Here is a 21,494-nt window from a genome sequence, read left to right on the forward strand (position 1 = left end):
TAAACACTAAATATATTTCACTTTACATTTATGTTCAAAAGTTAGTGAAATTTCCTCACAAAATATTCAGATAAAAAAAGCTTATCTGTAGCTACATGTTGTTTCCTAAACTTTACAATTTGATTTTTATCTATAATTGACACATATTACTTCCACTTTATAAACAAGTTTTTCCAAAGTAAGTTTTTTTTAGTTTCATTATATTTCATTTATTCACAATTTTATATTTGTCTTTTCTTATCTAACATTTCTTCTGACACTTTACACTTCCTCTATTTCTATTCTTTACTTTTTCTATGTTTCTTCTTTAATTTTTGTGGTTTAACATTTTTTTCTTTTAAGCTTATTTATGATTTTTATTTTTAAAATTGGACTATTTTATTACTCATTATTTGTATCTCTCTTCCTTCACCATCGAAAGACCATGGAAATTTTCTTTCCCTGAATTTTGGAAGTTAAAGAACTTTTTTATACTGAAATAGTCAGTCATGGAATCTTTTAGGGTCTGCCTTTTTAATCTATTTGTTTTGTTTTACTTATAGAAATTGTAATTTTTACCCCACATTAATCAAAATTACATGTTGGGAGAGTATGACTAGACAATTCTATTTCTTTCAACAATAGAAGGGTCTGCCAAATTCTTCATAGTTATTAGTACCACTGGAAGAAAATCCATCTGTCCTCGCTTCTGTGAGCTTGTCTTACTAGGTAATCTATAATATAAGATTATAAAGCATCCATGATATAAATGTCCTGGTGAAATGTAGCATCCTATCCATATTGTTCTGATATCATTTAATGGTATGGTCCATGAACCATGTTTATCATTTTACCATCAGAAATATGTTACTAATTAAAATAAAGGAAACTAATTCAATTGATTGCCTTCCACATTTACAAAAATATATCTAGCAATAAGGAATATGTAAAAATAAGTAAGGTTTGATTGACTTGAAGATGCTTATAGACTAGAAGAAGTGGGATATAAAGTGATGTAGTAAAGAAGAAAATAATGTAAGTCTTAAGAAAAATAATTTAGGAACTTTGGGAGATAAAAAAAGTAAAAGCTTTGAGGCATCAGGGCAGGCTTCATACAGAAATGGCATTTGGGCAGAACTTTAAAGAATGGATGGGTTTGGGGAATAGGATCTGGAGCAGCTGGAGACTAAACAAAAGGAACAGAGTAAGGAAAGGCACGGAGAAATATAGGAATGGGAATAGATCCAGAGGACAAGGTGATTTGGGGGAAACAACAATGCTTGTAGCTTAATTGGAAAAGTGGAGGCGCCAACAATACCTAATAGGTGGGGAGAGAATGACACATTGAGTGCTCATTGGCAGCATTTATTGAGTTTCTACTGTGTGCCAGGCATTTAGCTGTATACTTTCTACAACATAATGCCCAATAATAGTGTGAAACAGGTATTAAACATTATCCCATTTACAGATAAGGGAAAGAAAGCATTAGAGAACTGAAATGACCAACAAGGCTGAGCCATTAATTGAATGGCCTCCTTGACCCCAAGGGTGAAGTACATTTACTGCCTCTGGGATGTTAGCATGATTGCAGAATGTAAGGCAGATTAGAGGAAGATAAAACTGAAGGGTGGGAAGGTTAGCAGACTATAGTGTTTTAAAAGCCCAAGAAAAAGACAATGGAGGTGTTCCTAAAGTGGTGGCAAGTTGATTGAGGGAAAAATACATTGTTTGATGTTTATTGATTTGATTTTGATTTATTTGATTTATTTTCCCCTAATCAAGCATTGAAAATGTGGGCCCACTCCATCAGTATAAATTAAAATCCCTTACTGGTCTATCATAACATGCTCTAGATTTCTTTGTAGAACTTATCATGAGTTGTAATTATACATTTTACTGACTGTCTATTTAAATTCTCTCTCCCTCTCTAAGCATTAAAGTCCTAGGTTAAAGGGACTATGCTTGTTACACCCAATATATACACTAAATATATATATCCACCTACAATAAATATATAGTGATTTTAAGATACTGGAGAACTAAATGCAAAATAATGACTTCGAGAACCCAGAGGTAAGAAATGGTAGGGGATTGGAGTGGTAAGGAATACAGGGGAAAGGAGTGTTTTAAAAAAACTAATTGAAGTTATGGAAGCCCAGGGATTGTGCATTGAATAAAGTAAGAAACCCAGAAAAAGAAACTTACTAAGATAAAGAGATGCATGATATTTTCAACTTAACACTGTATTCCACAGGATTTACCAATATGCTTGACTATTTCAAAAGACTTTATTTTTAACTCCAACCTCTTTTTAGTATTTAGGTTTTTTTTTCTTTCTGAGAACTTTTAAAAAATATATTACATATAACTGAGTCAAACTAAATAAGCCTATTTTTTTCCTTTTTCTACTTATTTCATAATATTTAAATAAGATTGGCCAGGATTACATGCAATGTAACTGTAACCTAGGATAACCACTGATTATGTAGTTATCAACCTTTTAGTTATTCTTTTATCTAATTAAGCTAATTTGCAGGAGAGTCCTCTTAATTCTGGAGGAGTAAATAGTTCCACAAATTTTTTAAGCAGATACTTATCCACTGTGACTAATACTCAACAGAATTGTCTAAATTTCTGTTCACCTTAACATATTGATAGCAGTAACCAAAAATTGGTCTTACTAATATGTCTAGTTTGAAACGAATTTTTCATTTTCATCAGAACAAAGTAAATCCCCTTTAAAAATCCATTTAAAAACAGGAAAAGCATTCTGAATCAATAAGCAAACTAAAAAGCCCAAGGATATGAGAGTTCTGAATTATGCTACATATGTTGGCATAGGAATAATAGCAGTTTAAGGATTGGCAGAAAATTTACAGGACTAAGTCTGACTCTAAGATTACCATCAGTGTGTTCCTATCCTGTCTACAAATAAGAAATTAACATAGAATAATTCCAGATACAGAAAATAGGCACATTTTTCCACAGTTGGAAAAGTTTTCTTTATGGAATTGGCTATTTATTTCCTATCTGTCCTTGCCTGGTTCATATTTCAAGATTTGCAATCAATATAAATTATACATTTATCTTTAGTTTATATGGTTGAGAACCCAAGCTTTTAACGTAATGATTATCCCTTATAAAATGATAGGGGAGGGGCGCCTGGGTGGCTCAGTCGGTTAGGCGGCCGACTTCGGCTCAGGTCATGATCTCACAGTTCATGAGTTCGAGCCCCGCGTCGGGCTCTGTGCTGACAGCTCAGAGCCTGGAGCCTGCTTCCAATTCTGTCTCCCTCTGTCTGACCCTCCCCCATTCATGCTCTGTCTCTCTCTGTCTCAAAAGTAAATAAATGTTAAAAAATTAAAATTAAAAAAAAATAAAAATAAAAAAATAAAATGATAGGGGAGGTAGCACAGTTAAATAAATACTGAATTGCAACTCAAACAAATATTACCTTTCCATTCCTTACTAACGAATTAAAGACTTGTCTATATCCAAAAATTCTGAAAATTTTCTCCCAAGGAAAAAAAAGTGTAATAATCTGAAATCAAGAAATGACTCACATGGAAATGAAAAATGATTTCAGTGCTGTGTGTTTAGAGAATTGCCTCTCAGCAACTTATAATGTGCTTAGGGCTTAACTGCTTCATAATTTGGTGAACTTCAATAAAAATAATAATAGTGATTATAATACCTGAGATATGAATAGCATATAACAGTAGCCATCAAAAACCCAAAAAGCAACAAAGCCCATACTATTTTGTTTCACTCATGCATACACATTTGAAAAAGAGGCATCCCAAAACTTCATATTTATTTTTCTAAAATCATGTTAATTTCTTATTTATTTCAGGCATTACTAGAGACCCAAAATTTACTGCGCACTCAGGTTGCAAATTTTACCTTCAACCTTGGATTTTCAGGGAAGTTTTACCACACAGGTAAGAAGGAGCTTTGTGTTCTCAGGAAGTTACATATAAATAGGAGAGAGGATTTTAAATGTTTCATAAGTAGGAGAAATAGAATATCTGGACTGATTATGGGAAAAACTTGGATGCATTATATGAGTAGCCAAATCCAAAATCAATGAGCTTGTTTACTTTGGCAAATACTGTTAGAATCAAGGGCAAAAGAGAAAGAGAACTGACTTTTTCAACTCAGTAAAAGAAACCAAGATCATTGTTTAAGTTGTGACTATGCATCTTGTCTCTCAGCATGGTCCAAGTAGAAAGCATAGTGATGATGATGATGATGATGATGATGATGATGATGATGATGATAATGGTGATGATGATCATGATGATGGCAATAACACTCTAATAATAATAATAATGGACAGTGTTTTTAAAAAGTCAGATAGTCAAGGTGACAGACATTTTTGTACATATTATTTTCCTTTGGGAAACACCTGGTGATAAGAGAGGAATTTTGTAGCCTCAAAGAAAATCAATAGAGTCTAAGAGTCACCTTGCTTAATTTACCTTCCCTTGCAGGATTTTTCCCTAAAAATATTACAATAATTTGGCCCAACATGCATTAAAACCATCATAATAAGGCTTGTATTTCTTTCCATCTCTATCCAGCCACAGTTGCACTTCTGTTCAGTGTCAGCTTTTAACAAATTCTTAAAATGTGATGGGTATTCATGCACTACTCTATATTCTGATATTCCTCACCTCTCTACCCACCGTCATCTCCAGAATTTGACTTTTATTTTCTGAATATCAGCATTCTAATGTCTGGCACTAGTATGGACAAAGCTATGTTCATAGAGCATAGAAGTGACTATCTCGTAATAACGACAAAAATAGCACAAAATGGTGTGTTAGAGTCTGTATTAGGGCAAATACATACTATCTGCTCCTATTTCTGCATTTGTGATTTTGCACTGTCATTACTTCATAGTATCTTAGTGAAAACATTTCATAGTATTCTCTATGCATGCATGTTATTGACATTAAAAATATCCTGTGCAAAGGTAGTCTTTAATGATCGTAAATGCAGCTCATTTACCCAAAGAAGCTTTTTAATGTTTACCCAAAGAGGCTCAGCATGGTTTATTAGAATATTGAAGGAGCAATGTCTTATTGGCTTTTCTTTAATGCTTTTTCCCTCCTGCTTTGAAACATGTAAATCTGTTTAAAGTAATAGAAGGAAAATTAGTATTTAGACCAGTTGATAAATCAAATGATTGCATATTTTAAAAGGACATTTTGCAGAAAGAGATTTGGGTCATCATATCTGCACAGGCAAAGCAATTCCAGCTTACAATTTTGAAAATAGACATAGTTTTGTAAATCTTCTTCAAAAGCCCCCTCAAGAAATGAGTTCAGGCCTAAGAAGCTCTGACTCTGAAGTTATAAAGCAGATAACTCTAAAGGCTATATCTACTCACACAGGGGGGAAATTATGGGATTATTTGAAGTTCACACACAAACAATGCTATTTTGTCTTAAATAGCTAGATAGTACAAGTAAAGCCATTCTTTTGGTTGAAATATATCTGGATAACTGCCTCAGGTCTTTTATTTACTTTTCATATTCAGACCTATTAAACCTGGCAGACATTCACAGAGTTAATGTTGATAGCAGGTTATAACACTTCCCATTTCTTCTTTATGATCCTGAACATGTACACAGTACACATCCACTAGGAAATGAACAAGACACTAGTTAATATCACAGGGATAGTTGTTGGAGGAAGGTACAAAAAATCATTTTAATTATCTCTTTTAAAAAGACCTTATTGACTCCTTATGTTGGTACTAACCTAACAAAAATAATGGAAGAAATTCTATTCTGTTATGTTGTGTTATGTAGTAGTACACTTTAGAGACCATACATTTAGGTTACACTTTATGAATGCATATATATATACACACATGCATTCCTAAATCCCAGAAGTTTACTTTCCTTCACGTGAATATGAAACTTTCATTGATTTGCATCCATTGAATCATTGAAGAGCACCCATATTGTATTTCAAAAGTGCATCTTACTACGTTAAGTAGTTATTAATTTACCCAAAGATACCAAGGTTTCCTCTAGCATGGAATAACATGGTGATGCCCACTACAGGGAGGGCATACCTTTATCTTATCTAGTCACGTTCTTATATGGAGGCTTAACTGTATGGGAAAAAGTTTGCAAATCAGGGAAGTGCTTTCCTTATACTTGCACTCTGCTGTGATGTGTAACTATTAGAAGATGGCCTTGTCACAATGATTGTCTCTGTTCTCTCCCAGGATGTTCTGATTTCCCAATGCATGAGGATGCTGATTGATGAGCCTCATTGTTTTGAAGACATTTAATCACATATGCCCAGTGTAATAATGATAGATTCTTCATTTCTTAGACTACTTCACTTATTTGTATTTCCCATGTATTCTTTCCTGTTCAGTTTCTCTGTCCTTCACGTGCTAAAAACAATCTCACCCAAAAAGGACATATCGCTGAGCATTCCCGAACAGTCAGCCACTCACAGGTGCCAAATTGAAAGAGGAAGGACATACTGTTGATTAAAAGGGGAAAAAAAGTGTGGAGTTTGAAATAAAGAGTTTTAGTCTGGAAATATGTAAATCTTGATTGGAATTGCACAATGAAAGCTCGATTAAAGAATAAAGACATTACAACATTAGGATGCCTTCTAGGGATAAAGGGCTATAAGTATGATTTTTCGTAGGGCATAATTTCTAGTGACAATTGTCACTCTTTATAATTAATAATAAATTAATATGATTCAATCAATTACTCCATGGATATTTGTGAATTGTGTTAATATTTTTAATGAGAATTCATTTTACAAAAATATAGATCCTTTATATAAAACTATTACCTTTCAAACATGAAAGTAAAAGGTATTACAATCGTTCACTTTTGTTTGCTTTTAGTTTTTGATTTTTTTGTATAAAGTATTGGTTCAAAGAGTAGGTATTAGCAACAGATTGCTTTTGTTCAAATCCAGACTTTGACATTTACTAGCTTTGTGAACATAAACAGGTTATTTAAACTTTCTTTGCCTCAGTTTCTGCATCTCCAAATGAGAATAATAATAATATCTCCCTCATCTAGAACATGTTCTAAGTGCTATTTTTTATTACTATCACTTTAAAAAGTATTTTTATATAAGATCAAATTTTATCAAAGAATTAAACTGAATAATTCACATAGCTCTATTTTCTAATTATGAAATCATAGGTAACATGCATCCATGCACTCATTTATTCATTCATTTTATTTACTTATTTATTTGTATTTTTGTTTACCTTTAAAGAGAGCTTTAAAGTACTACAGTATGGCAAACACAATCATTAACTGAAATAACACTGTTCTTATTCACATGTAGAAGTAGCATTCTTAGAAACAACTTTTATGTATGTGCCTTACATTCAGTGAAGCAATGCATTGTAAACATATATATACAATGAAATAGTAAACTCTCCTTATTTATAGATACAAGTAGCATTCTTAGAGATATATTTTCTACATGTGTCTTTTTGAAGGTTTTATAGGCAATGCAATGTACTGAACACATTTTCTGAAATTAATTTTCTTAATTTTTAATTGAAGTATCACTGACATACGATATATTAGATTCAGGTGTACAACATCGTGATTTGAAAATCACATACATTACAATTTGTTCACCATGATAAGTGTGGTTTCCACAGTCAAAGTTATTACAATGTTATTGACTATATTCCCCATGCTATACTTTTTATCCCCGTAATTTATCTATTTTATAACAGACAGATTATACCTCTTAATCCCCTTCACCCTATTTCACCCACCTGCCACTCCTGTCCCTTCTGGCAACATCTATTTTGTTCTCTCTATATATGAATTTGTTTCTCCTTTTTGTCATTGTTGTTGATATTGTTGTTTGTTTTGTTTTTTAGATTTTACCTGTAAGTGAAATTATATGATATTTATCTTTCTCTGACTTATTTCATTTAGCATGCTATCCATCCATGTTGTCCCAAATGGCTAAGATTTCATTATTTCTTTACAACTGAGTAACATTCCATTGTGTATATATACCACATCTTCTTTATCCATTCATCTATGGATAGACACTTCGATTTCTTCTGTATCTTGGCTATTATAAATACTACTGCAGTAAACATAGGTGTTCATATATCTTTTTAAATTAGTGGGTTTCTTTTTCCTTGTGTAAGTACCCAGAAGTGGAATTACTGGATTTGTAGCTCTAGTTTTAGTTTTTTGAGGAACCTCTGTACTGTGTTGTATAGTGGCTGCACCAGATTCCTGCCAACAGTGCACAAGGATTCTCTTTTCTCCGCATCCTTGCCATCACTTCCTATTTCTTATATTTTGATACTGGCCATTCCGACTGGTGTGAAGTGATATCTCATCATGGTTTTGATTTGCATTTCCCTGATGATTAGAGATGTATCCTTTCACATGTCTTTTGGCCATCTGAGGTCTTTGGGAAAATGTTTATTCAGTACCTCTGCCCATTTTAATTGGATTATTTGTGGAATTTTTGGTATTTTCAGGAGTTCTTTATCAGATATATCATTTGCAAATATCTTCTCCCATTCAGTAGGTTGCCTTTTATTGTTGGTTTCCTTTGATCTGCAAAATCTCTCTAGTGTGATGTAGTCCCAAAAATAAATTTATTTTTGCTTTAGTTTTTCTTGACTGGAGAGATATATACAGAAAATTATTGCTGAAGATGATGTCCAAGAGATTACTGCCTATGTTTTATTTTAGGAGTTTTATTGTTTCAGGTATTATATTTAGATCTTCAATCCCTTCTGAGTTTGTTTTGTGTATGCTGTAAGAAAGTGACCCAGTTTCATTATTTTGTATATAGCTGTCCGGTTTTTCCAACACCATTTATTGAAGAGACTGTCTTTTCTTCACTGTATATTTTTGCTTCCTTTGTCATAGATTAATTGACCATGTAAGTATGGCTTTCTTTCTGGGCTCTCTATTCTGTTCTATTGCTCTGTGTATATTTTTGTGCTAGTACCATACTGTTTTGATTATAATAGGTTTGTAGTATAGTTTGAAATCTGGGATTGTAATATTCCCAGTTTTGTTCTTCTTTCTTGATTGCTTTGACTATTTGAGATCTTTGTGATTTCATACAAATTTTATTTGTTCTTGTTCTGTGAAAAATGCCATTGACATTTTGATACAGATTGCATTGAATCTGTAGATTGCTTTGGGTAGTATGGACATTTTAACAATATTAATTCTTCCAGTCCATCAGCATTATATCCATTTGTTTGCAATTTCTTCATCTTCTATTTCTTTCATCAATGTCTTACAGTCTTTAGGGTACTGATGTTACACCTCCTTGGTTAGGTTTATTCCTAGGTATTTTATGATTTTTGGTGCAAGTGTGATTGCATTGTTTTCTTAATTTCTCTATCTGTTCTTTTGTTAGTGTGTAGTGTATTCATGTATGAAACTACAACAGATTTCTGTATACCGATTTTTTATTCCACAGCTTTGTTGAATAGATTACTTCTAGAGCTAATAGATAACTATAGATAGGTAATTTTTTTAATGTTTATTTTTGAGAGAGAGAGAGAATGAGTGGGGGAGGGAAAGAGAGAGAGGGAGACAGAAGATCTGAAGCAGGCTCTGCACAGAACCTGATGCCAGTCTCGAATTCACAAACCCTGAGAACATGACCTAAGTAAGCCAAAGTGGGATGCTTAACTAAGTTCCCCAGGTGTCCCTATTAGGTAACTTTTAATTGATTTTTATCACCACACGGTTATTTTTACTTAGTGTAATAGTTAAAATTAGTTTATCTATACCCACCTATATGAAACCATGCCAGAGTCAATATACAAAGAAAATTACAACATCTTCTTACCATTTAGGAATTACAATATTTCATACATAATGAACAAATATAAGGCAGACGTTTTTACAAAAGAAATAATGCAGACACTGGAATTTTATAAATTGCATTTTAATGTTGCCTTCTGGGAATTAACCTATAGCCCAGATCTTGCTAAAATTATTATTATATGGGCAGACTTAAAGGACTTTTAGAGGCATGCTGTTATCTCATTACAAGATCTTCCACAAGTGATAACAAAAAGTGAATTCTTCAATATTTTACTTCTGAATTTAAAACTTCCTATTTTTTGAGAATTGGGAGGAGTAAAAGGGAATAACTGTTAAATGAGAACAAAAAATACTATATTTTTAATTAATAATGATGTTGATTTGAATCTAGATTAGATTAGAAGTGAAAGGCTTAATATTAACACAAATTCTTGTGTTACAAAGAATTGTAACTTGTGTTAAATCTAGTCATGTATAAACTACAAATTATATCCTCACATATAATTTAGGCATAAATTAGGTATAAATAAATACTTGTTTATGGTGATTCAAAAATTTAATATTTTCATTTAGTTGGATTTTAAAACGTGAAATTCTGCTGTGGGGCCTCAGCATGATTTGGTATCATATTTTTCATTAAGTTATTTCTAGTGTTGTAAGCTTGCCTCACAAGACTTTGAATTATAAAACTGTATAAAGTAAGAGAAAGGCTAATGGGAAATTAATCTATGAAGTGAAAAAATAAGGTTTTAATTTTACTCTCAACTTTGTGAAGCATGTTTATAAATTGACACAATCGCTAGTATAAAAATTAGTAAGATTTTATTATCAGTCACGTATTTGTTTACATCAATAGTCTGCAAATTTTCCTTAAATGGAGGGATTGACCTCCTTCCTGGTCAAGTATGTATTTTGTGCTTCCTGCTACTTTCAGTAACAATCAGTGAAGTTTAAAGTGAATGGAAGTATTTCTCAAACATTCTATATTCAAAGCACAACAGAAGAGTGGGAGAACTATTGATTCATTCATCGCATGTGACATAAAGTAACTTTCTAATCTGTGCCTCAGTGGGTGGATTATGGCTATAATAAACACTTGGTGTAAACACTTCCTGCTTAAAATCCATATAAGGAATTGATAAACTTCTCTTCATCTGGATTTCAGTGTTTGATATTGTCTATATTAACAAGAGTCCATGAATGGCAAGTCCTTCATACTAACAATTTTAGCTAAAGTTAACAAAAATCAAGGATACTGTCTGCTCACCTTGTTCATAAGACTTTTATCACATTCAAAACTTCCATTTTTTACCCTTTGTTTAGTAGCAACTGCTCTAGTACTGCGGTGCCCAAACTCTAATCCTGGTGGTCCTTACAACTTTTAAGAAATATGCATTATGAACTGTATCCCAGAAATAATGCATATACATAAATACACACGAAAATTGGCATCTACTGGGGCACCTGGGTGGCTCAGTCAGTTGAGCGTCTGATTTGGGATCAGGTCATGATCTCAGGATTTGTGGGTTCCGGCCCTGCATCAGGCTCTGTGCTGACCGCTTGCTCAGAGCCTGGAGCCTGCTTCGGATTCTGTGTCTCCTTCTTTCTCTGCCCCTCCCCCGCTCACTCCTTGTCTCACTCTGTTTCTCAAAAATAAATAAATGTAACAAAAATTAAAAATAAAAACTAAAAAAAATGTAAAACATGACATCTACTTCAGCATACATACGAAAACTCTGACGTCCTCTGACGTTGTATTATTATGGACTGAATTAAATTATTCACCTATTTACTGCTTTGGGAAGTGGTATGATATAGTGCAAGTTAAAGAAATCCAACCTCTGACTTTTAGAAATGTATACTCTAGGCAGGCAATGGGTTCAGGATTTGTAAAAATATATGAATTTAGAACACTGCAAGTCTAACTTGTAGATATTACTTTTAAGAAGAGAGATATCCTGATATTTACAATGTGCTTGCTATCTGCAAGTCACGATATTAGTGCTTTAATAAATTGATCTCATTGACTTTTCACAAAGACCCAATGAGATAGATATTAAATCCCCATTTTGAACCAGGAAACTGAGACTCAGAGGAGTTAACTTGTACAAGAGGGCATAGTCAAGTAAATGGCAGAGGCAGGGACCCTACTTCTGTACTTAGTGACACCAAATATATATTTTCACCATTTCACGGCGCTACTTACTGCATGATCAGTGAAATCTTTATTATGAGACACAGAAATGCAATGTCTGGAGAAGATTCCTTTAAGAAATGCCTTTGTGGGCACCTGGGTGGCTCAGTCGGTTAAGCATCTGACTTGGGCTCAGGTCATGATCTCACAGTCCGTGGGTTCGCGCCCGCCCTGGCTCTGTGCTGACAGCTCAGAGCCTGGAGCCTGCTTCCGATTCTGTGTCTCCCTCTCTCTCTGACCCTCCCCCGTTCATGCTCTGTCTCTCTCTGTCTCAAAAATAAATAAAACCGTTTAATAAAAAAAAAGAAATGCCTTTGTTTTTTAATATTTATTTGCTTAATATTAAATTTAGCTGCTGTCTGTAAAGCATACTATGTTGTAGAAAAATAAACCAAATAAATACACCTCACACAATAAGCCATATCTGTTATTTTAATTCACTTAGTTAAATATCTAGAGACCAAACAAGAATCAATTCTTACATTATTGATTCAAAACATTTTAAAATTAGACTGCATACTGTAAAACTGTACAAAAACTATATGATTTCATACAGTGAAAATATTTGTGGGTAGCTGTGACAAAGTGAATTCTTGTAGAAGTAAGTTGTTATTTCTTTTTTTTTCCACTTGTGGCATGACAAATGGTTTTTACTATGCCTTGAGCACTGTTAACAGATTTTCCTAATAGAGGATGAGAAGATTTTTAAAAATTTTTTTATGTTTATTTATTTTTGAGAGGGAGACAGAGCATGAGCAGGGGAGGAGCAGAGAGAGAGAGGGAGACACAGAATCTGAGGCAGGTTCCAGGCTCTGAACTGTCAGCACAGAGCCTGACTCAGGGCTTGAACTCATGACCCGCAAGATCATGACCTGAGCCAAAGTTGGACACTGACAGAGCCACCAAGGTGCCCCAAGAATGAGAACTTTATATCAGTTTTAAGTTCTCAAGTCAAGTTTCTATTGTGTTAATAACTTCATTGTTCATGTTTTATGAAATATTAATATCAAAATAGGAAATATGTATGTTCATAATATTTATGTTAAGATGTAAGGATACAAAAGTAATTATACAATGTTAGCTGATTTTTTTTTAAAGTAAGTAGAAAAAGATTTAAAACAAAAGCACCAAATGTTTCTACCAGTTTTAGGTGATGATCTTTGTTTTTATTTTGTTTTGGGGCATCATATATCACTAGTCTGTGCTAGTTATACTTATTCAATAAGCTTATGTTGCTTTTGTAATCAGAAAAAATTAACAAACTTCATCAGTTAAATTTTAAGCTCAATTTTAGATGCATATACAAGAATATTTTTAAGAATAAAAAAAAGATCTCTGATTAGGTTTCCCCTGTATATACAAAAAGGAAGAGAATTATCAGCTGATAATTTTTTTTATGGCTTATTTATTTATTTTGAGAGAGACAGAGAGTGTGAGCAGGGGAGGGGCAGTGAAAGAAGGAGAATCTCTAGCAGGCTCTGTGTTCTCAGTGCAGAGCCCATGCGGGGCTCAGAACTGTGAGTTCATGACCTGAACTGAAATCTAGTCCCATGCTTCACCATCTGAGCCACCCAGCCTCCTCAGCTGATCATTTTAAAACAAAAATAAGTTGTCTCAGGGTGCCTGGGTGGCTCAGTCCTGTTGAGGGCCCAACTCTTGGTTTCAGCTCAGGTCACGAGCCTAGGATCATGGGATCGAGCCCCACATTGGGCTCTGTGCTAAGCTTGGAGCCTTCTTGAGATTCTCTCTCCCTCTCTCCCTCTCTCTCTCTCTCTCTCTCTGTTCCTCTACCCCCTCCCCCCACTTGTGCTCTTTCTCTCAAATAATAAATAAATAAATAGTCTCGAATGAAGTCTGCTTATTATTGTCATCATATACTAGCAATTCTAAACAGTGTCAGTGATAAAATACCCCTAAATTCTAAATTAAACACCTATCTGAACTTAGGGCTACCACACTTACCCCAACTCATCACAACCCCCAGCCACATTGCCCCTGATATAATTTAGACTATGGTCATTTCTTTTTATTATTATTGAGAACAATGCAAAATTGGATTTGCATATCAATAATAATAAGAAGAATAAAAACCTGACAAACATAATCCTCAAGCTAGTATGAAATTTGCGTTTAAACCCTTTTTAACTTTATGTTTTACAGGGACTGAAGAGGAAGATGAAGGCGATGACCTTTTGCTTCGGTCTGTAGATGAGTTCTGGTGGTTTCCTCACATGTGGAGCCATATGCAACCTCATCTCTTCCATAATGAGTCATCTTTAGTTGAACAGATGATTCTCAACAAGGAATTTGCCCTGGTGAGCACATTTTATTGGAATATTTTTCAAACTGAGTTATGATCTATCAGTGGATTATAAAATCAATTTACTGGGTTGAATACAACAGAAATAGAACAGAAGATATCAAAGAGTGCATCACACGTATTAAGGATATAAATTTATTTGTGTTATTTTGTTTCAGGAATGTGTGTGTGTGTGTGTGTGTGTGTGGTATGTGTGTGTATATATATATATATATATATATATATATATATATGACCATGATATGATATAAAATGTATTTCAAAAAGTATGTTATTGTCAGAAAATTACTATCTTTTGTTTTATGGAAGAATTATTCTTGCATCTATGAAAAAGAAATATAGTACTTTCTCCATTGTATTCCTGGTATTATAATTACGTTCTCAAAGCATTAATTATAAGGGATGGATGGATGGATGGGTGACGTGAAACATTACAACAGTGATTAAGAACCAGTGGTTCAAACTGCAGCATGTGCTGGGCCCAATCCTGAAGTTTCTGATTCAGTATATTTTCAAAGACACCTGAGAATTTGCATTTCTAACAAATTATCTGATGGCCCATAAGCCAAACCTGGCCTGCTGCTTGCTTTTTATTGTCCCTAAGCTAAGATATTTTTGTTCTGTGGGTTTTTCGTTGATTGTCTTTTATGTTTTTAAATGATTGACAATCAAAGGCACAATAATATTTTGTGACATAGAAATTGCATAAAATTCAGATTTCGAAGTACATATAAAAATGTTACTGGCACACTGCATACTCCTACTTTTATGTATTGTCTGCGGCTGCTTTTTCTCTATAGCAGCAGAGTTGTGCAGTTGCAGAAGAGACAATATATGGCCCACAAAGCCTAAAATATTTGCCTTTACTGAAAAAGTTTGCCCACCCTGTTCTAAATATTAGGTAAACTATGCATCCCTTTAACAATCTAACGAAAGAAATATTTTTCCCAGAAAAATACTCAGGTGCACGTTCTCACATCTTCACACAGAAGGAATAGATCATCACAAGGGGTATGTGAATCACCCCAAGATTCTGGGCCCCAGATAAAACCTATCTTTAAATGAACAGTTTTCAATTAAAATAAAGAGTTCAGGGCCCCTGGGCAGCTCAGTCAGTTAAGTGTCCAACTCTTGACTTTGGCTCAGGACATGAACTCACAGTTCCTGAGTTCAAGCCCTGCATCAGGCTCTGCACTGACAGCACGGAGCCTGCTTGTGATTCTGTTTCTTCCCCTCTCTGCCCCTCCCACTCTTGCTCTCTATCTCTCTCTCAATATAAATAAAAAATAAACTTAAAAAAAATAAAATAAATAGTTCATATGTACTATGTGATCGTTGATGTTTCATTTTTTAAAAGCCATATTAACAGGCATAGACCTAATCAGTCGGTTTTGTGTCCAGCTTCAGCTCAGGTCATAATCTCATGGCTTATGGATTCAAGCCTCACATCCAGCTCTTTGCTGACAGCTCAGAGCCTAGAGCCTGCTTCAGATTCTGTGTCTCCCTCTCTCTCTGCTCCTCCCCCACTCATGCTCTGTCTCTCTCTTTCTCTCTCTCTCAAAAATAAATAAACATTAAAAAAAAATTTTAAGAGGCATAGACCTAAGGCCAAATGTGTACTATGATATTTTTCGAAGTTATGCCTAGTTATGTTATTATGTTAACAGCTCACCGTTCTTTCGATCACAAAATCCCCAGACCTATGTCAAATCTACACATAGTATCTTACTAAGAGTGGGTAGCACAAAAAACAATTAAGATCATGGACTCAGGCACCAGAGTGCCTATGTTTTAACCTTGACCTTCCATCAGTGGCTGCTTGATCTTGAACAAAAATTATTCAAACTCTCTGTTTCCCATCTCTCAGTCTCCCCATCTGTAAAAACAAGGATAATAGTAACAAATACCTCATAGGATTACTTTGATACATATTTGAGGATATGCATATATATGTATATATATGTATGTGTGTGTGTATGTATATATATATATATATATATATATATATATATATATATACATATATATGATGCTTAGAGCAGTTCCTGCAACACAGTAACACTCAATGGGTGTTAATTAAACAATTATGATCTTCCAAAATCCAGACAAATATGCAGTTATGTTTTGCTTTACAAAAGCCAAATATTTTTTTTTAATATGGATTTACAAGAGGTTGATTGTCACTTAACTTTTAAGGAATGTCTAATAAATTTTGTAGTACTTCATAACATTGTAAATTTAAGTAAATATTCCCTTTTCAAAAAATAAACTTACCTTGAGTAAGCATGCTGAATTCTCTCTGTGCAGTTACCTTAACATTAAACTGTTTGTTTATCATTTGACTTAAATCCCCCCTACCTCTCTGTCACTGTGAAGGCTTGCTTTTTTAGGCACGTTGGTTATATTTCATAATGGTCGATTTCACCTGTTTGTGTAATTTCTTTTTTTAAAAAGCCATGCCAAAAGCACTGGGAAAGACTCGATGTAATTGCTTTGTAATGAAATGTTGAAAGCTATTTAGAGTTCATTCAGAGCAATTACATTTGTTTAGTCAGTGTGGCTAGATGCTAGACTGAAGTCTATAAACACATTTTGTAAAAAATAATCTTATTATATGTTGCATAGGCAAAATATTACAACTAAAATAAAGTCTGTTAAACACACATCCTGCAATGACATCATTCTTTTCCTTCTGGAGTTCACCTCAATAAAACTTCTCAGGACTCTTCAAGCAGTGACATTCAAAATCCACCTTTACCTGTAAACATCAGATGGCAATATGTTTGTTTTCCAGAGAGCCAGGGAATGTATCTCTTTCCTATTAAATTATTATCTTTCCACATCTAGATGACACTTCAAAATCATCAACAGTATTAAGATGGGATAGGAAAGCTCTACCTGAGATACTCGCAGGCTATATTTTAGTCCTGACTACAAGTGACAAGTTCTAATACAGTTGGCATCTCATTTAATGTCTTCATGCCTCAGTTTCCTCCCCTGGAATAATAATGATTCCCTTTTTCATTCTCTAAACCACAAAGTTTTTAGATAATTAATTTACATCAGCTCATCTGCCAGCCAAAAGCACTGGACCAGATAATCCACTGATCAATCCCATTTCTAAAATTCTGTGATCATTGACAATGTCGGTCCACAATTTGGAATGAACATCTTGAAACACTTACCTAGCTGCAATTGAAGCAATTATGGAAAGAGATTTTCAAACTGAATGACAAATTTAAGCTGAAAAAAACCAGAAGTGTGTAAATCTCTCTTTTTTATCCCAACCTGACATTCCTCGGTACGACCTTGGCTGGCAGAGGAGTTACCAGTCAAAAACACAGTTGTTCTCACAACATTTACAAAAATGATTCAAAGACATATTAATAGTTTTATAGTGATGTTTCAAAAGTGGTTAAACAATCTGAATGGTTTTATTTGTAGTGTTTGTTCAAATTCTCTATGGATAGGGTTCATCTCCTGATGTAATATGTCTAAAACTCAAGAGAGAAATACATTGCCACCACTGTTTCTTTACTGTTTCATCATTTTAGAAGCGCTTTTATTACTGTAAACTTGATTTTTTTTTTTTTTGGTCAATAACATTTCTTAATTGAAGTATAATTAACATATAGTGTTATGTTAGTCTCAGGTGCACAATATAATGATTCAACAACTCTATACATTATTCAGTGCTCATCACAATAAGTGTACTCTTAATTCCCTATATCTATTTCATCCATCCCATCACTCACCTCCCCTCTGGCGACCACCAGTTTGTTCTCTGTATTTAAGACTCTCTTTTTTTGTCTTTTTGTTTTTTAGTTTGTTCATTTGTTCTGTTTCTTAAATTCTACATGAGTGAAATAATATGATATTTGTCTTCTCTGTCTGACTTATTTCACTTAGCATTTTACCCTCTAGTCCATCCCTTTTGTTGCAGATGGCAAGATCTCATTCTTTTATATGGCTGAGTAATATTCCAATGTGTATATGCTCCATTAATCTATGGATGGACACTTGGGTTGCTTCCATATCTTGGCTATTGTAAATAAAACTGCAATAAATATAAGGGTACATATATATATATATATATATTGAATTAGTGTCCTCATGTTCCTTGGGTAAATATCCAGGAGTGGAATTGCTGAATTATTTGGTATTTCTTTTTATTTTTTTGAGAAAACTCCATACTGTTTTCCACAGTTGCTGCACTAATTTATATTCCCATTAATGGTGCACAAGGTTGTTTTTTTTTTCCTCCACATCCTCACCAATGCTTGTTACTACTTGTCTTTCTGATTCTAGCCATTTCTACAGTTGTGAAGTGATATCTTGTCGTGGTTTTGATTTATATTTCTCTGATGATTAGTGATGTTGAACATATTTTCATGTGTCTGTTGGCCATTAATGTATCCTTTGGAAAACTGCCTATTCAGGTACTCTGCTTATTGTTTAATCAGATTGTTTTTTTGGTTTTGAGTTGTATAAATTCTTTACATATTTTGGATATTAATCCTGTATTGGATATGTCATTTGCAAATACCTTCTCCCATTCAGTAGGTTGCCTTGCCATTTTGTTGATGATTTCCGTTGCTGTGCAGAAGTTTTGTTTTGTTTTGTTTTTATTTTGGTGTGGTCTCAAAGCTTTAATTTTGTTTTTGTCTCCTTTGCCTGAGGAGATATATCTAGAGAAATGTTTCCATGGCTGATGTCAAAGAAATTACTGCCTATGTTTTCTTCTAGGAGTCTTATGGTGTCAGGTCTTACATTTAAGTCCTTAATCCATTTTGAATTTATTTTTTGTATGGTGTATGAAAATAGTACAGTCTCAATTTTTTTTTTGCAGGTAACTGTCCAGTTTTCCCAATACCATTTGTTGAAGAGACAGTCTTTTTCCCATTGCATATTCTTGCCTCCTTTTCTGTAGATTAATTGACCATATAACTGCGGGTTTATTTCTGGGCTCTCTATTCTGTTCTGTTGATCTATGTGTCTATTTTTGTGCCAGTTTCATACTGTTTTGATTGCCATTGCATTGTAGTATATCTTAAATCGGTGGGATTGTGATAGCCATAGCTTTGTAGTATATCTTAGATCTGTAGGATTGTGATACCTCCAGCTTTGTTCTTCTTTCTCAGGAATGCTTTGGCTAGTTGTGATCTTTAATGGTTCCATATGAATTTAGGATTGTTTGTTCTAGTTCTATGAAAAATGTTGTTGGTATTTTGATAAGGATTGCATTAAATCTGTTGATTGCTTTGGGTAGTATGGATATGTTAATAATATGGGTTCTTCCAATCCATGAGCATAGATTATCTTTCTATTTGTATGTGTCATCTTCAATTTATTTTATCAGTGTTTTATAGTTTTTGTAGTACAAGTGTTACATTACACTTCCTTAGTTAGGTTTATTAGTAGGTATTATATTGTTTTTAGTGCAAGTGTAAATGGGATTATTTTCTTAATTACTCTTTCTGCTACTTCCTTATTATTGTAAAGAAACTCAATATTTTTCTGCATATTAATCTTATAATTTTAATTCATAGTCTGTGACTTTACTAAATTCATTTATCAGTTTTGATAATTTTCAAACATTATTATTTATAAATCCATTAAGTTATGTATGTGGTGTGAATGTACATGCATATGTATAAGGGGCTATGAGTATGTATATACTTAATCCATTAGCATTTGTATATGCAATGTATGAATGTGTTTATTGTGTGCATATATATATACATATGTATGTGTATATATATAACATGCTTATTACATGAGCATATACGCCCTGTGAATGTGTGTATATGTGTACAGGGCATTGGTTGAATGATAAGTGTAGTAAACTAAGACACATTAATTATAAGATACTATATACTTGTATGGCATTGATTTGGGAAAAATATTTTTTGATTCTTCTAATAAACCATACATTTTTGCTTTCATTATGTTACTTGAGCATGTCACTAAATAGAAGCAACACTTCAAATATGACAACAGACAAAATCTCAAGAGATTTCCATCAAGAGATGGAAAACATTGGCTAACATTAAAGTATTTGATGAAAAGGTTACCAAAAATTATTCTTAACTTGACCCACACCTTTTTTTCAAACCTAGAGGGAAAGAATGCCTATAGCATAAACTGAGATTATGTATTTTTATTCCAAAATAGATTTGTGGGGAAAAGGGAGATTAAGAAATAGTGTTTTGTTGTTTTAAGTTTTGTGGACAGACTTATTAACATTTTCAAATGAGTGAGATCTTTCAGTTCACTGATAATTGTAGACTATAAAATATCCTTAAGGAAACAAACAAACAAACAAAAACAAACAAAAAAACCCCACTTGTCTTCAAGGATAACTTTTCAATAATTATGTCTTTTTCTTGTCATTTTGTTAAATAGTTATGTGTTGTATTTACGAGTAAATAAGTTAAGAATTCCTGAAATAAAGGTCTAAGTTTTTAAATCCTACTTTTAAAATGCTACACTTATTTATGAACTGTGTATATCTTTTTTCATAACAAGACACAATATTTCTGATAAGGAAAATGCTGACACTTAAAATGTTCTCATAAAAGCTCAAACTCATCAAAGAGTAACGATGGAAAATCTTTAAGTATCATGATGGCATGCATACTAAATCACTTATGTAGAGGTTTTAATTAAAAAATAAAAGGAGTGTAATATTGGAATTCATGGCACAAGATATAAAACTGAGAGAGAAGTGCCTTTCAATAGCTTGTATGCCTGTATCTTTACTAAATTATGCAGTATACAGCCTTAAGTTGTACAACAAATACAAGTTATTAAAAAAAAAAAACCTCTGGTAATTATAGATCATAGGGTGTTTTAGAGATAGAAAATTTAGAGCAGGTAAGACTATTGAAACAAAAATAAAATTGTGACCAAATACTGACTTAATGAAAGTTCACTAGAGAGCAAATAATGTATTTTGAAGGTTCAGTAATGAATAAGGCAGTCTGTGGACTCAGCAGAATAGATACTTACGTAAGCATGAAGAATTTAAATAAAATATAAAGAGGCAAAACATCCAAGCATAGACAAATTTGAAACTGTTTGGCAATTGCGTGAGCTTTTGAGGGATCCTGAACTTTTATAACTTATCTCAGAAACGAGATCCCACCAGTTTAACCATATACTATTC

At 33.3% G+C, this 21,494-nt stretch overlaps 1 protein-coding gene across 6 annotated transcripts in view; it reads left to right on the plus strand.

Annotated features, from left to right (window-relative positions):
* The window catches only part of LOC102948923 (bifunctional heparan sulfate N-deacetylase/N-sulfotransferase 4), a 375,766-nt gene that overhangs the window by 236,576 nt on the left and 117,696 nt on the right, over positions 1–21,494 (plus strand). For all 6 annotated transcript variants that reach the window (XM_042984004.1, XM_042984005.1, XM_042984009.1 and 3 more), the window contains 2 exons: positions 3,833–3,920; positions 14,167–14,321. In XM_042984004.1, the coding sequence (XP_042839938.1) occupies positions 3,833–3,920; positions 14,167–14,321 (243 nt within the window). The remainder of the gene's footprint in view (positions 1–3,832; positions 3,921–14,166; positions 14,322–21,494) is intronic.

This window comes from Panthera tigris, chromosome B1, assembly GCF_018350195.1.
Source record: "Panthera tigris isolate Pti1 chromosome B1, P.tigris_Pti1_mat1.1, whole genome shotgun sequence".
Lineage (NCBI taxonomy): Eukaryota > Metazoa > Chordata > Mammalia > Carnivora > Felidae > Panthera > Panthera tigris.